Raw genomic sequence first — 17736 nt, 5'->3', positions numbered from 1 at the left:
AAGTCTGTTATGTGTCTGCTATCATCTATTACTACAGACAGTACTGTCTGTTGTCTGTATGTCACACAGCAAATTATCTAGTGTTAAATCAACACTGAGAGTGTTACATTTAACACTGGTCCAGTGTCTATTAGGGTCCACACTTTTCAGTGTCAAATTAACACAGTACTTAGTGTAAAGCATTATTTGCATATTTCCCAGTGTGCCTTTCGAGTGAATTGTAGAGTTACCACCCATGACTGTATTTGTTAGTGACAGAGACATGGTTGTTGCATTCATCCATTTTTCTGTCCTGTGGCCTTCACCATGTGAGATCCTAAGCGAATCTGTTTTAATAAATGTTTTATTATTCAAGACAATAAAATACATATTTCAAAAGGTCTTATTTTGAGGGCCCAGTTTTACCCTAATACAGTGGCCTAAAACCCCTGGGTTACAGGCCACCTCAGGCCTACAAGTCACATTATGCTGGCTTGCAAAGTGATGTGTAATTCCTATTGGAACCACGTCAGAGTGGCTATATCCAACATTGAGCATTTTCATTCATCAGCAACCTGCATTCAGAATGACTGCCAGGTTGTGAAGACTAAGATATGAGATTACCTAAATCATCTAAACTGGAACAACCATTTCAGTAACGGTACAATAAGTCCAAGGAACAGATTGGACTATCTTATGAAAAAATGTTATTTATATTGAATGCCATAATATTAATTAATCAATCAATATACATGCAAAAACATAGATATTGAAACAAACAATTACAAAAAAATGAACCAGCTATAAAGCATGCTGCGAAATATGATAATTTTGGGCGTGGCTTTGGTTGAACACTGGTTATTAACACCAACACTGGGCTTATTTTACACCAGTTAGTGTTCATTTAACACTTCCATAGGTCATTTAAAACCTGAATCAACACAAGAAATGTTACACTGAAAAATCAACAGTAGGTAACACCGGCCAATTTGCTGTGCGTCAGTATACTGATGGGGTGTGTGTCAAAGCTTGCGTGTCTCAACCCTGATTCCGGATCAGATCAGTCTTCACTGAAGCCAATGATTATCATCAGGATAGGGATGCTCCCATACCACCATCAGTCATACTACCATCCGCAGTGAAATATAGTGTCACAGATTCCATGATTGCAGATTTCTAAATGCATATTTTACAAGTGAAACCCCACCCAGATACGGTCAACCCCAGAGCCCTCTCCACCACATGGCCCTTAGCCCACATGCTGCCAGAGCCTGGTTTACTGGGCTATTCCCAGAACCTCCCAGAACCTCCACACTAATCACACAACCCAGAGAGAATGTGCCATTGCAGACAATGCACTTTCTCTGTCTCTTTGTCTCTCTCTCTCTCTTTCACACACACACACACACACACACACACACACACACACACACACACACACACACACACACACACACACACACACACACACACACACACACACACACACACACAACGCCCCCCCCCCCCCCCCCCCTTGGGCCAATCAGACAATTATGTAAATTACGGATCTCTATGTCAAGACACATCATTCACCCAAGTTTCATCAAAATCGGGCAAAGGGTGTCTAAGATAGCAACATAACCTGAAAGGCCGCTCAGCAAGGAAGAAGCCACTGCTCCAAAACTGCCATAAAAAAGCCAGACTACGGTTTGCAATTGTACATGGGGACAAAGATCGTACTTTTTGGAGAAATGTCCTCTGGTCTGATGAAACAAAAATAGAACTGTTTGGTCATAATGACCATCGTTATGTTTGGAGGAAAAAGGGGAATGCTTGTAAGCCGAGGAACACCATCCCAACCGTGAAGCACGGGGGTACCAGCATCATGTTGTGGGGGTGCTTTGCTGCAGGAGGGACTGGTGCACTTCACAAAATAGATGGCATCATGAGGGAGGAAAATTATGTGGATATATTGAAGCAAAATCTCAAGACATCAGTCAGGAAGTTAAATCTTGTTTGCAAATGGGTCTTCCAAATGGACAATGACCCCAAGCATACTTCCAAATTTGTGGCAAAATGGTTTAAGGACAACAAAGTCAAGGTATTGAAGTGGCCATCACATAGCCCTGACCTCCATCCTATAGAACATTTGTGGGCAGAACTGAAAAAGCGTGGGCGAGCAAGGAGGTCTACAAACCTGATTCAGTTACACCAGCTCTGTCAGGAGGAATGGGACAAAATTCACCCAACTTATTGTGGGAAGCTTGTGGAAGGCTACCCGAAACGTTTGACCCAAGTTAAACAATTGAAAGCCAATGCTACCAAATACTAATTGAGTGTATGTAAACTTCTGAACCACTGGGAATGTGATGAAAGAAATAGAATCTGAAATAAATCATTCTCTCGAATTATTCTGACATTTCACATTCTTAAAATAAAGTGGTGATCCTAACTGACCTAAAACAGGGAATTTTTACTCAGATTAAATGTCAGGAATTGTGAAAAACTGAGTTTAAATGTATTTGGCTATGGTGTATGTAAACTTCCGACTACGATAGTCGGAAGTTTTCCGACACACGATACGTTGAAGTGAGTCCTGCCCATCACCGGCAGCTAAAACCTCATTTTGTACGTGTCACTCGACACTCTCTCTCCTCCTCCACTGACGATACTGTCTGCACGCACTAGAGTATCTAACGTCCTGCTTAGCATATCTTTGCTCTGCTGTGCACCTTGGAAGGAACCAGGGTACTCTTTGCCTGGTCCGGTCAGTGTGCCCCCTCTGCAAAATACGGCTGACAGATCTTTATATATAAATACTGATGATTAAACGTGGGATTAAAAATGAAGTTTAGTCATTCATTTAACATCTGAATTTAAAAACAGGACAAATCTGAGGAGGCACGTGGCCTTGTGCCCCCTATGGGCATGACGGCTTCTGCAAACACACCTGCACGCACACGCACACACACACTTTCTCCCTCTCTCCTAACCCACAGCATGTATTACACAAGCCGCTAGTCACTCGCCAGGCAGCCAAACCGAACACAAACTACTGTCACAATAAAACACTGTACAACTCAACACAACGTACAACAGAAATATGCCGCCCCATACAAAAGTAACGATTTAAAGCGTTTGTGCGTCATTGTCACGGTCTCATAACTGCTTTACATCAGCGAATCCCTCAGTGGCAGCTCTGGGATACACAAACAATGCTAAATATCTGGTAACACTTTACCTTAGTCTGGGCACCCCTCATCTATGCATTCCTAAATGCCTTATAACAGCTACATGAGACTTACATAACATCAGCCATGGAAAACAAATGACTATTCCAATGACAGTGGGGTTGTGGTGAACTGTGTGCCCGGAGGCTGGCTTACCTAGATGTGGTGAAGAGGCCGTAGATCAGAGGGTTCTTCTTGTCCTTTCCATCATGGAGGATAAAGATGTCCTCTGGAAGGAGAAGAGATGGGACACATGACTTAGGTAATAGACTTTTGTCACACTGATTATAGGGCTGATTTGCAGTAAAAAAGTGACATAACAGAGTATGAGTTTGTGGTAGGGTTGTGTGAGTTTTCTCTCTCTATCCGTGCGTGCGTGTGCGTGCGCATGTGTGTATGTGTGTGTGTGTGTTTGTGTGTGTGTGTGTGTGTGTGTGTGTGTGTGTGTGTGTGTGTGTGTGTGTGTGTGTGTGTGTGTGTGTGTGTGTGTGTGTGTGCGCGCACGCGCAGTGGTGTACTTATGAAAAAGGAGATTGTTCTGTCAGGTTTGAATAATATAAGGAATTTCATGCATAGCATTTCCTTTTCCTTTTTCCTTTTACTTAAGTATGACAATTGAATACTTTCTCCACCACTGTACCCAAACACTGAGATTGTTGTTCCAGTTTAGATGGTTTAGGTACTTTCGTTTGTAAAATCTTTCACCAAGTAGTCATTCTGAGTGGCGGTTGTGAGTGATAAAAAATTCAAATTGTTGGATATCCTCCTGGATTCCGATAGGACTTACTAATCACTTTGCAAACCAGTGTGTTGTGACTTGCGTGTCTGATGTGGCCCATGTGCCAGGATTCAGACCACAATGTCGAGGATAACTAGGCCATAACTGAAGGCCTTAAGAAATGTATAATATGTGGTCATAAAGATTTTACTTTGAATTGAAACACATTCACTTAGATAGTCACTTGGTGATTTTTGAATTTAAGGACCCCTTCAGGTATCAAAACAATATATTAAAACATTTATTTGAGGAAACATTGAATTTGGTCTTACTGCTTTTAGCGCATAGAAATGCATTGAATAACAGATCCAAACACGGAAAAACAAATAGTCAAAAATGAAATCAAAAGGAAGTCTGACTTAAAATGGTTGTCCTCTATCTGACAGATAAGAAAGACCAGGAAATTATTGTATTTTTTACCCATATTTAACAAAACCTTTTGGGCACTCAACTACTTCACTATAAAGTGGTCATTCATTAATTAAACTGGTACCGGGCAAACTGGTACTGGGCTTCCTTCAGACGAGTCTTGTGAGGCTTGTGGGAGTCCTAGAGCGAAACCAAAATGTACTTGTTCGTGAGAGTCTCACCTTTCCATAGAAGGGTCATATTAGTGTGTAGCGATAACTGTTCGGATGCTACAGATGTGCTCGTGAGAAAACCAATTTTCGGGATGTCTCATGGTCTGACAAACGCCGACCACTGTAGCTCGGCCACCTTCCACTGCAGATGCGGAAGGCCGCCATTGGCCGATGTGGTGGATTGAGACGCAGCCCATGCAAAAAAAACTGATCTCTCTAGTTTAAACAGAGGGATTTTGATGGGGATTTGTGTATTATGCTAATTCGATTTACGCGGGGAGCGCGGACATTGACTTTAGGGTTCACGTGTTTAAAAACATGTTCACGCTGTGCCGTGTTTTTATTCAAATTCTAAATGCAGAAAAGTGTTTAGTTATGGGCTCCCGAGTGGCGTAGCGGTCTAAGGCACTTCATCTCAGTGCAAGAGGTGTCAATACAGTCCCTGGTTTGAATCCAGGCTGTATCACATCTGGCCGTGATTGGGAGTCCCATAGGGCAGCACACAATTGGCCCAGCGTCGTCCGGGGTAGGCCGTCATTGTAAATAGGAATTTGTTCGTAACTGACTTACCTAGTTAAATGAAATAAAAATGAAATGTGTTCAGATCCTAAAAACGTGGTTTTACAATGTAGGCGCTAAAGTTCCGGAGCCTGTCTTTAAGGTATCTTTACTTTTACTCAAGTATGATGATTACTTTTTCCATCACTGAGTGTGTGTGTGTGTGTGCGTGCGGGCCAGCATTAAGGCGCGTGAGAGTGAATAAGTGTGTGTTCAAGTGTGTTCACATGCGCGCGTGTGTGTGTTCCTAATGCCGTTTGGTGTGATGGTACGGCTGAGTGAGCCAGTTTAATGAATCCCAGGCAGTAATATCCCATCTCAGTGTGAGAGCTGGAGACGAGCTGATCCTCCATGACCAATCCTCATGTAGCAGCCCTCCCTGCCACGCAGCCAGGCCTCTCTGCCTGTCTGTCCCCTAAGGCCCCCGCACTGTCCTCTATCCCTTCCCCACGACACAGATCAACTACTGACCAAATACATGACACGTGTACATGTACACATACAAGACATGGATATGTACACGCACACAGTACACGCGATACACGAACACACATGCATAGACACGCACGCAGGAACGCACGCGCACATTAACACATGAACGGACAAACGCAAAGCCCACACACACACACAGTATGTATGGTGGGCTTGTATTTGAGGTGTGGGACACAGTAAAGCGTATTATTACTCTTACATTCCTCTTGTTCCTGCTGCTTCATGTGGTCTAGATGGGATCAGACTGGTGGAAATCTCATCACACGCACGCACGCACGCACGCACGCACGCACGCACGCACGCACGCACGCACGCACACACACACACACACACACACACACACGCACACACACACACACACACACACACACACACACACACACACACACACACACACACACACACACACACACACACACACACACACACACACACACACACACACACACACACACACACACGAGAATGCAAAGAGTGTGGAAAGCTGTCACCAAGGCAAAGGATGGCTACTTTGAAAAATCTCAAATCTAAAACACTTTTTTGGTTACTACATGATTCCATGTGTGTTATTTCATAGTTTTGATGTCTTCACTATTATTCTACAATGTAGAACATAGTCCAATAAAGAAAAACCCTTGAATGAGTAGGTGTGTCCAAACTGCACACACACAACGTTGCACACATACACACACTGCAGCACGCACACAAATGCCGCCGCATTGCCCAGGGCACAACACACAGCAGAGGACTCTGGGTACACCATGCTGCAGAGGCTCTGCTCTCACTCTCTCTCTCTCTCAAACCCTCCCTAGAATGCATAAACTTTTTCCTACATTATACTTCTCCCTTTGTTCGTTATCCAACACATCTTCATCCTACTTTCTCTCTCTTTCTCTCTCTCTCTCTGTCTGAACGACCATCTTCCGTTTATCTCTCAAATCCACCTTTTGAAGTCTCTCCTCCAATTACATTGCTTTGTCTTTCACTTTGTCCTCCCAACCCTCTCGTTCTTTCTCTCTCTCTTTGTCTGTGTCTCATCTTCTCTCCCGAGGGCTCTACTTGTGTCAGTTCCTCTAAACAAAAAGATCTGTTCCCCCGGTGGGAGATATCCTTGTCTTGCCCACACCCCTCCAGCTCTAGCCCCTATCTTCCCCAGCCTTATCCCAGAAAATAACCTTCTCCTCAACTCTCCACCCCTCCTATTCCCTCATCCGAGCTAGGCCATCTAGGGACTAGGATGTGGGCGCACACAGCGACACACACACATATACACTCACCAACTTCCTCTAAATCATTGAAATCTATAAACCCCGAACTCCTCAAGACTTTGTTGTCCTCTGCTTCGGTCTAACCTAAACTTTGTGGTCAAACAGTTAGTGTCTCCCGGTCCAAACTGATGGTATGACTGTCCTGAATAACAACACAGTAACACGCCAGGGAATTCCATCTCTCCTGGCTTTATACGTCTGTTTATGGGCTTCTGGCCAGATACGCCCTTCAAATGTTTCCAACTGATGAACACATTCAAAAGACATTTTAGATATCTATATGTAGGCCTATTAAAACACAAACATTTTTACTATACTCCGATACTCTGAGAGCTTCGCTAACAAGCAGTGGTGGAAAAATAATCCAATTGTCATGCTTGAGTAAAAGTAAAGATAAGTTAATAGAAAATGACTCAAGTAAAAGTGAAAGTCACGCAGTAAAATACTACTTGAGTAATAGTCAAAGTATTTGGTTTGAAATATACTTAAGTATCAAAAGTCAAAGTAAAAGTATAAATCATTTCACCTTCCTTATATTAAGCAAACCAGACGGCACGATTTTTTTAATTTTTAATTTACGGATAGCCAGGGGCACGCTCCAACACGAAGCATTTACGTTTAGTGAGTCCACCAGATAGTAGGGATGTAGGGAGGGATGACCAGAGATGTTCTCTTGATAAGTGCGTGAATTTGACCATTTTCCTGTCCTGCTAAGCATTCAAAATGTAACGAGTACTTTAGGGTGTCACGAAACTGTATGGAATAAAAAGTACATTATTTTCTTTAGAAATGTAGTGGAGTAAAAGTAAAAGCTGGCAAAAATATAAATAGTAAAGTACAGATACCCCCCAAAAAGTACTTAAGTAGAACTATATTTACTTAAGTACCTTACACCACTGCTAACCATGTCTCTCATAAGCTTTCAATCAAAGACTACAGTTGGTAACACTTTATTCTGACTGTAGGAGGATTAGGAACTAATGTATTCAATAAGTACTGATGGTTGAGTGCTCCAGACTGTAAACAATCCCTTTCACCTGTACAAACACTGATGACCTGCCAGGATAGTGGCTCTTGTTAAAGTTGACACCCAAATATTCTTGTAGAAGTTCCGGCATCGATAACAGCCTGGCCTTCAACATGAGGGACCCGGGCCCGAACAAGGCGCTCATGCGATTCGTAGTGTTTCTGGCCGACGGAGCGTGCCGTAAACACAACACCGGCGGCATTCTTGGGCTGATGGGATCTTTTCAGTTGCAACGTGTCCCGGGGCAGGTTGTTGTGTGGGGATGTTTACGTTCATCTTCCTACTCACTGTCCTGGCTGAGACGGGTTGGACAGGGAGTTGTCTGTGTGTGATGTGTGTATGTTTGTGTTTGTGTGTATGTTTGTGTGTGTGTTTGTTTGTTTGTGTGTGTATGTGTTATGATGTGTGTGGTTCACTTTGCCTCAGTATAACCCCAGAGGGGGGGGGGGGGGGGGGGTATTGTTTATTTTACTGGCTGGTTGTGTTTACAGAAACAGATGTGATAAGGGAACGGTCCTGTCTCTCGGTCTCGCTTCTAGCGAGGCCAACTACTGATCACATCACTGACTGATACTCTATGGCCCATAAAACTAGCGATGAGAGAGTGCATGCACAAGCATAGACACACATGTACACACAGACACACAAACACACACAGACTTGAAAAACGGGAGATCCCAGAAAGGGTAGTGCTAGACCCTTAAATGCTCTCTAATAGAGACTTCATAGTAGTTGCCAGGGCGACTAGTGCTGAAGTACTACAAAGGCAGAGCCGGGTAAAGGGACAGGGCTGCTGGTCACCGTGGTAACAGAGTGGAATACCACAAGCCAGGGTGGAGTGGAGTTATGCTGGCTGCATGATCAGAAACACTAAGCTTTCTGTAGGCCAAACATAGACTCTTCACTTCTACATACAGTGCCCTCAGAATGCATTTGATACCGCTTGACTTATTCCACATTATGTTGTGTTACAGCCTGAATTCAAAAACTGATTAAATCCATTTTTTTCTCACCCATCTACATATAATACCCCATAATGACAAAGTGAAAACATGTTTTTATACATTTTAGCACATTTGTTGAAAATGAAATACAGAATACAAAAGTATTCACACCCCTGAGTCAATCATTTGTAGAACCACCTTGTGTGGCGATTGCAGCTGTGAGTCTTTTTGGGTAAGTATCCTAAGAGCTTTGCACACCTGGATTGTACAATATTTTCCCATTATTATTTTTAAAATTCTTCAAGCTCTGTCAAGTTGATTGTTGATCATTGCTAGACAGCCATTTTCAAGTCTTGCTGTAGATTTTCATGCCGATTTAAGTCAAAACGGTAACAAGGCAACTCGGAGCATTCAATGTCGTCTCTGTAAGCAACTCCAGTATATATGTGGCCTTGTGTTTTAGGTTATTGTTCTGCTGAAAGGTGAATTTGTCTTCTAGTGTCTGTTGGAAAGCAGACTGAACCAGATTTTCCTCTACGATTGTGCCTGTGCTTATAACTGTATTCCGTTTATTCCGATGACAAGCATACCCATAACATGATGCAGCCACCACCATGATTGAAATTATGAAGAGTGATTCTCAGTGATGTTTTGGATTTGCCCCAAACCAAACACTTATTTATTCAGTGCAAAAAAGTAAAAAATGTCCTTGCCAAATTTTTTGCACTATTACGTAATAACCTTTTACTGCAGTGGGCTAAATCAGGGTCACACAGAGTGTTTATTGGTAGTCTTAAACAAATCTATTTTGAAACAGAAGTATACACCTCACACACATGGTTATGGACTTAAAAATAGAAGACACCTTCACCATGTCAGATATCGAGTTGTAATGTATTAAGTTAGAATTTGAATCTCAATATTACACGTTATATACATCACAGAAGACTGAAATATAACAAAACCGTTTGACATAGAAGCACCGGATTTTCGGCAGCTTGTTTATTAATTCTGAAATTCTGAAAAATATGAATAACATTCAACCCATGAGGCAACTAGGTTTGGCTATGTGCCTTGTTACAAACAGGAAGCATGTTTTGTTATATTTCTATTCTGCACATGCTTCCTTCTTTTCACTCTGTCATTTAGGTTAGTATTGTGGAGTAACTACAATGTTGTTGATCCATCGTCAGTTTTCTCATATCACAACTCATGGTGAAATACCTGAGCTGTTTCCTTCCTCTTCGGCAACTGAATTAGGAAGCAGTCGAAGGTCGCATGTCTCTTTGTACTGGCTGAGTGTATTGATACACCATCCAAAGCCCAATTAATAACTTCACCACGCTCAAAGGAATATATTCAGCGTCTGCTTATATTTGTACACATCCACCTATCAGTGGTGTCCTTCTTTGCGAGGCATTGAAAAACCTCCCCTGGTCTTTGTGGTTGTATCTGTGCTTGAAATTCACTACTCGATTGAGGGACCTTACAGTTAATTATGTGTGTGGGGTACAGAGATGGGGTAGACCTCACAAAACCATTTTAACCACTATTATTGAACACGGAATGAGTCCATGCAACTTATTATGCGATTTGTCAAGCACATTTTAACTCCTAACTTATTTAGGCTTGTCACAACAAAAGGTTTGAATACTTATTGGCTGAAGACATTTCAGCTTACCATTTTTAATTCATAAAAATAAATAAAACACACTAACAAAATTCCACTTTGATATTATGGGGTATTGTGTGTAGATCAGTGACACAACATGTCAATTGAATAAATGTTTTAACCAGGCTGTAACACAGCAACATGTTGATAAAGTGAAGTGGTGTGAATACATTCTGAAGAGGCACCGTAGCTGCTGTAGGGCCAATACAGTCTATACAATATCCATTCCCTCCTCCACTGCTGTCTTACTGAGATTCAACACCATTCACCTATGGAATGTCTGTTGAACTTTAGTGCGATTGTTTGTGTTTCACTTGGTGAATTGATGCTCATGGTCAGTGAGCTTATGGTCATGTGTGTGTGGTCACTGGTCAGTAAGAGCGAGGTAAAGTTGATAGTTCATACTCACGTAGTTGGTCAAAGTGAGTCTGTATCCCGTCGGGTCCAGGGATAGAGCACACGATACGTGCCTTCTGGAAGGTGCTCCACTTGTTCACCAGACTCCGCTGGCCCCCGATGTCATTCTGTACACACCCAGATTAGAATAGATGTCACTATCGACATAGACAGCAACCGTGATGGTAAGACGATAAACAAACACACATATACAGGCACATCGATAAACACACAAGTGGACGTGCTCATTTTACGTGTACACACACACACACACACACACACACACACACACACACACACACACACACACACACACACACACACACACACACACACACACACACACACACACACACACACACACACACACACACACACACACACACACACACACACACACACACACACACACACACACACACGTACTTTGGTACCAGTACACACAGGCACGTAGAGATCCTTACCTTGCAAACACGCGCCACTCTGGAGTACAGCACCTTCCCAGCAGCCCCCTCTGCCTCCTGAGCGCGCTCAGTGAAGAACACGTACACCTTATCATCCTCTGGGTTATCAGTCTCCGCCATCCAGGCCACCTTAACAAACTGGGCATCTGACAGAGAGCGAGAGAGAAGAGAGATTTTACAATTTAGACGGAGAGGGAGAGAAGTAGAGAGAGAGGGTGTGAAAAATATGTTTACAAATGAGAGAGAATGAGGGGAAATATTTTGATGAGTAAGAGTGAAAGAGAGAACAAAGATAAATGATTGAGTTTTTATTGTTTAATTTATACACTTCCTTACCCTGCAGCCAGGAGGAATCGTACTGCTCGGTGCGGATCACATGACGACTGCCCAGGCTGCGGAAGAAGGCAGAGTCTCGACTCATGAAGTCAGATGAGATCCCAGCATACAGCTCCCCATCTGGACACGGATACAGAAAAACACATTATCCAACACACTATATAGGCGTACCCATGGAAAAAGCACAAACACGTCATTATCGAAGGGCTTTCTGGGATGTGCTTTGGCATATGATTGCTGTAAATAATTGTGTTAGCTAGCATACACCGATGTCATGGTCACATAAGCCACGGCTAACACAGTTGTCTTCATGCTACAGATTTTGCCATCGACAGCCATCATCACTGTTAAGTCCTGCACAACTAACGTGCTGTTTCCTATTTAACAACAGCAGAAATAAATGATGCTCAACTGGGACCACTGGCCGAAGTTATTTCTTTTGTGAAAACACAACGCATGGAGAGTACATTATACATCTGTTACACTGGACGTACACCTATAAGGACATCAAACAGGTCTTCGTATTAGTATGAACTCACTCACACACAAGCCATTTGCTCACAGACATACTGTGTGTGATCTTACCAATAATGGCCGAGGCAGTTCTCTGGTGCGGATCATATGGACACTTTCCCTTCCCGCATTCAGTCTGTCCAAATGATAGAGTTTGTTGCTCCGACTGCCAAAGAAACAGAATTGAATAGACACAATTTAAACACTCTACACACATACACACACATGCACTCACTCACGCATGGACACACACTACTGCCACATGACCAGGGGAAGACTGACCATCCACATGACCATTACGGGCAAATGCCAGATGGGCTTGTCAATGTTTAGCCAGTGGCCATGTCTGTCTTGTTTTTTTTTAACGTAAAATTATCATTATCTGGCGAATAATGGGGGCGTCAAGAAAAACATTTAAATGGTCCGGGGTGTTCAAAATGCCAGGGGACGATTTTTGGTCCCAGTCCACCCCTGCACATAACTCATGTACAGTACAACTCTAAAACTCTCCCAGACTTGTGTATTAAGGAGGCAGTAATCTCTGTAAATATTTGGGTGAAAAATTTGTGAAATGCAATGCGAGGGAGGCAGCGCCGCTGGCCTCTCAAAGCATCGCGTCCCCTCGTGTCCTTGCTCAGGAGTCTAAGCCCCTTTCATGGGTTTCGCACCTTCTCCCAGAAACACAGACACCAGCACACATGGGGACCTGAAGACAGTGTGTGAGAAAGTGAAAGAAGAAAGAGAAAGAGGAAGAGCACGGGAGTTTAGCTAAGAATCGTTGAGACGTGGGGCAAACACTCGGAGGCATAGGATAGGCAGGCATCGGGGTATAGGGGTACACAGTTCAGTACACATAGTAGGTGTAGCAACAGATAGCGCAGCTATAGGGGCAGACAGCTAGGCCTTTAGTCAGACAGAACACACAGGTATAGGATGTATGTAGGACAGATGTAGAAGGACAGAGAGAGAAAGCTTGAGATAGGCATCCGTTTTCCTCAATATATTCCTGGGGGACCCCCGGGTGTACGCATGTTGGGTGAGGAAGGAGTGTGTGTGTGTGTGGCTTTACCTTGAGGAAGACGGCGGTAGGGATGAAGGCACAGCGAGGGTTGAAGGCTCCCGTTCCACACACATACAGGTGGGTCTGGTTGTAGGGCTGCAGCACTCGCAGGAAATTAGCGCACTCCAACTGTAGAGGGGGATTGGAGTTAGGAGTGTGTGTGTGTGTGTGTGTGTGTGTGTGTGTGTGTGTGTGTGTGTGTGTGTGTGTGTGTGTGTGTGTGTGTGTGTGTGTGTGTGTGTGTGTGTGTGTGTGTGTGTGTGTGTGTGTGTGTGTGTGTGTGTGTGTGTGTGTGTGTGTGTGTGTGTGTCTATACCGGTAACCCCTCACCTCCCGGTCCTTTCCAGCCATCAAACACTCTTGGACCCGGTCTGGACTTGCTGGCCAGTAGAGCTGAAAAAGGAAGAGACAGTATAGTTGTCATGCCACCATGATGATCTGGTATCATGCCACCATGATGATCTGGTATCATGCTACCATGATGAGGTGATATCATGCCACCATAGATGACTAACCTCCACAGCATGTCCACTGAGTTAGTCATTTAGAGGCCGTAGCAGAGATCACGTGATAAGATAAAGATGTTTTTTTCTTTCTTCATTTCAGCTTTTGATTTTTAAAGCTCCAGTTACTGATAAGCATACACCCATTAAGACTGTTAGAACTGCTAATTCCCCGTGGATTGATGAGGGATTGAGAAATTGTATGGTTGAGAGGGACAAGGCAAAAGGAATGGCAAATAAATCTGGCTGTACAGCCAATTGGCAAACGTACTGTAAAAAGAGAAATTATGTGACTAAACAAAAAAAAGAAGAAGAAATTGTACTACGAAAACAAAAGGTACATTTTATAAACGATGATTGTACAGAATGTGGAGTACCTTCAGTTGGCCAAAAGGCAAACTTAGCTTCATCCTTCATTGAACCAGATGGCTCATTCATCACAAAACCCTTTGATATTGCCAACAACTTTAATTACTTTTTAAATGGCAAGATTAGCAAACTTATGCATGACATGCCAACAACAAACTCTGAGCCTTCATATTCATGCTTAACTGACCAAATAATGAAAGACAAGCATTGTAATTTGGAGTTCTGTAAAGTGAGTGTGGAAGAGGTGAATAAAGTATTGCTGTCTATCTATAATGACAAACCACCTGGTTCTGACAACTTCAATGGAAAATGACCGAGGATGCTAGTGGACTATATTGCCACGTATATTCGCCAGCTCTTCATTGTAAGCCTACAGGTACATCAATATCATGAACGGCAGTCTATCCTGGCTCAAAGTAGAGGGGAGATTGACTGCATCACTACTGGTCTTTGTAAGAGGTATTGACACATTAAAATTACCAAACTGTCTGTACAATCAGTTAACACACAGCTCAGACACCCATACACACATGCTACCAGGGGTCCAGAACAGAGGCTAGGGAATGCACAGTACTATACAGAGCCATGACTACAGGGAACTCTCTCCCACCTCAGGTAACTCAAACTAGCAATACATGTATTTTATTTATTTTTATTTAACCTTTATTTAACTAGGCAAGTCAGTTAACTCTTAACCCTTTTTTCAATTTTCGCCTAAAATGACATACCCAAATCTAACTGCCTGTAGCTCAGGCCCTGAAGCAAGGATATGCATTTTCTTGGTACCATCTGAAAGGAAACACTTTGAAGTTTGTGGAAATGTGAAAGGAATGTAGGAGAATATAACACATTAGATCTGGTTAAAGATAATACAAAGAAAAAAACGACATTTTTTTTTGTACCATTTAGAATGATCCAATGAACAATTGCATTTCTGTTCAAAATTTAGCATCAAGACTGGCCAAATGTGCCTAATTTGTTTATTAATAACTTTTCATGTTCAAAACTGTGCACTCTCCTCAAACAAAGGCATGGTATTCTTTCACTGTAATAGCTACTGTAAATTGGACAGTGCAGTTAGATTAACAAGAATTTAAGCTTTCTGCCAATATCAAATATGTCTATGTCCTGGGAAATGTTCTTGTTACTTACAACCTCATGCTAATCACATTAGCTCAACCGTCCCGCGGGGGGGACCCACCAATCCGGAAGAAGTTTTAAGAACCAATTCTTATTTACAATGACGGCCTAGGAACAGTGGGTTACTGCCTTGTTCAGGGGCAGAACGACAGATTTTTACCTTGTCAACTCGGGGGATTCGATCTAGCAACCTTTCGGTTCCTGTCCCATCGCTCTAACCACTAGGCTACCTGCCACCCCATACATGTGTATGATGCACAAAGTTCGTATATGACGATATGCTTTACTTCCGCCTGTACCCCAGGAATAGTAGCTGCTGCCTACGCAACACCTAACGGGGATCCTAATTAAATAGTAAATGCTATCACTGAATACCAGAGGGGGGAGTAGACTGGGCGACCACCAGCATTCTCACTGGGCATATATAAACCCACCATCTGTGACGAATACCATGTCTTGGATGGGAGTTTTATATAACTAGTTCTATGCTCTGTCACATGGACAAAGATGTGGAAATGCATAGACCCGACACTAATCCCTGTGCAACATGCAATTCAATTAGCGAAGGACTGAAAAGGAACTGGATAAAAAAAAGTAAAGGAAGAGAGGGAGGATATGGAAAAGGAGAGAAATTAGGATGATGCTGGTAGTGGACATGGGTAAATAGAGAGTTGGAGAGAGTGGTCACATTTGCACATAGAGAGACACACACACACACAAACACACACGCCCGCACACGCACAGCTCTTCCGTCCTTGTGTGTGATGTGGGCTGGCGGTGAGGGACTCATGCAATAGGAATGCCTGAGGGGTTGGTTGATCAGAGGATGGTGTTATTAGTGGGAGCATAGCGCTCCAGTCAATCTCCTGCCAGGCAGAAATCGGAACAGGGGTGACCTTAGAATGAAACCCTCACTTATACAATACGGGGCTATTCCCGTCTGGGAAAGAGTCTGAGAGAGAGAGAGTCCCTGTGTAAATGTGTGTCTATGTGTATTGGAATGAAAGTCTGAGCGGGAGGAAATGGAAAGGGAGAGGAACGAGAGGCTGTGATTGGTAGTGGGCACGGGTACATACGGTAGAGAGGTGGAGAAGTGTGATGATCGCTGTGTATTACAGGTGGTGTTAGTCTGAAAGAGAGGGATTGAGAGACACAGGAGGCTTGATGGAAAGAGGGAGGGGACGCTGGACAGCTGGCGGTGGCTTACTCCTCCGTATTCTGGTTACCATCAATTTGAGCGTAGTTATCCCTCTACATTAATTTCTCCATGCACACTGGACAACCAACAGTGACTGACAGTCATCCAGCCATCTAACATCTATTCTCTCACAAGATTCTCTGGGTTACGGTGAAAACCAGCTAGGAGTTAACGTTTTCCTAACTGAGGAGTGGAGCTGGATCAATACATGTGTTCATGGGAGTGTAAGTGTGGGTAAGTAATTGTGTTGAATCCATTACCCGTTCTTTCACACAATCATGCAGACCAGAACCAGACTGTGGTTTGGATAATTGCTTTTCAAATCATCTTTTTTTCAACAAAGTTCTAACAATTATGGTGGTTGTGTCACCAGGACAGCTCAGTACAGCTTGGTTCGGCTCAGTAGTGTGAGAAGCCTATAGAGAGCCAGGCAGTCTGACCTTGCTGGGGTTCTGTGTGATGTCGTCCAGGCTGGTGGACAGCAGGTTGTCCTTCATGGCCACGTAGAGCCGACGGCCATCTTCATCTGGCAGCAGAGAATGCATGTCCCCCGCCGCCAGGGGCAGGGACAGGAGACGGCCATTCTGGACCAGCTCTGAGAGAGAGAGACAAAGAGACAGAGAGACAGAGAGACAGAGAGAGAGAGAGAGAGAGAGAGAGAGAGAGAGAGAGAGAGAGAGAGAGAGAGAGAGAGAGAGAGAGAGAGAGAGAGAGAGAGAGAGAGAGAGAGAGAGAGGAGAGAGAGACAAAGAGAAAAAGACAGAGACAGAGAGACAGACAGAGAGAGAGACAGAGAGAGAGAGACAGAGAGAGAGAGACAGAGAGAGAGAGAGAGAGACAGAGAGAGAGAGACAAAGAGAAAAAGACAGAGACAGAGAGACAGACAGACAGAGAGACAGAGAGAGAGAGACAGAGAGAGAGACAGAGAGAGAGAGAGACAGAGAGAGAGACAGAGAGAGAGAGACAGAGAGACAGAGAGAGAGACAGAGAGAGACAGAGAGAGAGAGACAGAGAGGGAATTGGAGAATTAGGGAATTAGACCAAAGTTCTCAATTGGTACAAAATATATAAACTACTGAACACACTACAATTACTTAGGTTTAAAAATAAGCTCAACTGGACACCTTAATGAGGCAGTGAATGAACTGAGAGAGAAAGCACGCAGGGCATTCTACGCCATTAAAAAGCAAATTCAAATTGAAATACCTATTCAAATTTGCCTAAAACTAATTGAATATGTCATTGA

The 17736-nt window shown here is 43.4% G+C and overlaps 1 protein-coding gene across 1 annotated transcript in view; it reads right to left on the bottom strand.

Annotated features, from left to right (window-relative positions):
- The window catches only part of LOC139557042 (semaphorin-3ab-like), a 30203-nt gene that overhangs the window by 4864 nt on the left and 7603 nt on the right, over positions 1-17736 (bottom strand). The window contains exons 2-9 of the mRNA XM_071371357.1: positions 16931-17085; positions 13611-13673; positions 13290-13409; positions 12293-12386; positions 11708-11827; positions 11372-11517; positions 10921-11035; positions 3348-3420 (exon numbers count right to left, since the gene is read on the bottom strand). Of these exons, the coding sequence (XP_071227458.1) occupies positions 3348-3420; positions 10921-11035; positions 11372-11517; positions 11708-11827; positions 12293-12386; positions 13290-13409; positions 13611-13673; positions 16931-17085 (886 nt within the window). The remainder of the gene's footprint in view (positions 1-3347; positions 3421-10920; positions 11036-11371; positions 11518-11707; positions 11828-12292; positions 12387-13289; positions 13410-13610; positions 13674-16930; positions 17086-17736) is intronic.

Source organism: Salvelinus alpinus, chromosome 28 (assembly GCF_045679555.1).
Source record: "Salvelinus alpinus chromosome 28, SLU_Salpinus.1, whole genome shotgun sequence".
Taxonomy (NCBI): domain Eukaryota; kingdom Metazoa; phylum Chordata; class Actinopteri; order Salmoniformes; family Salmonidae; genus Salvelinus; species Salvelinus alpinus.
This window is presented reverse-complemented; position numbering and strand designations above follow the sequence as displayed.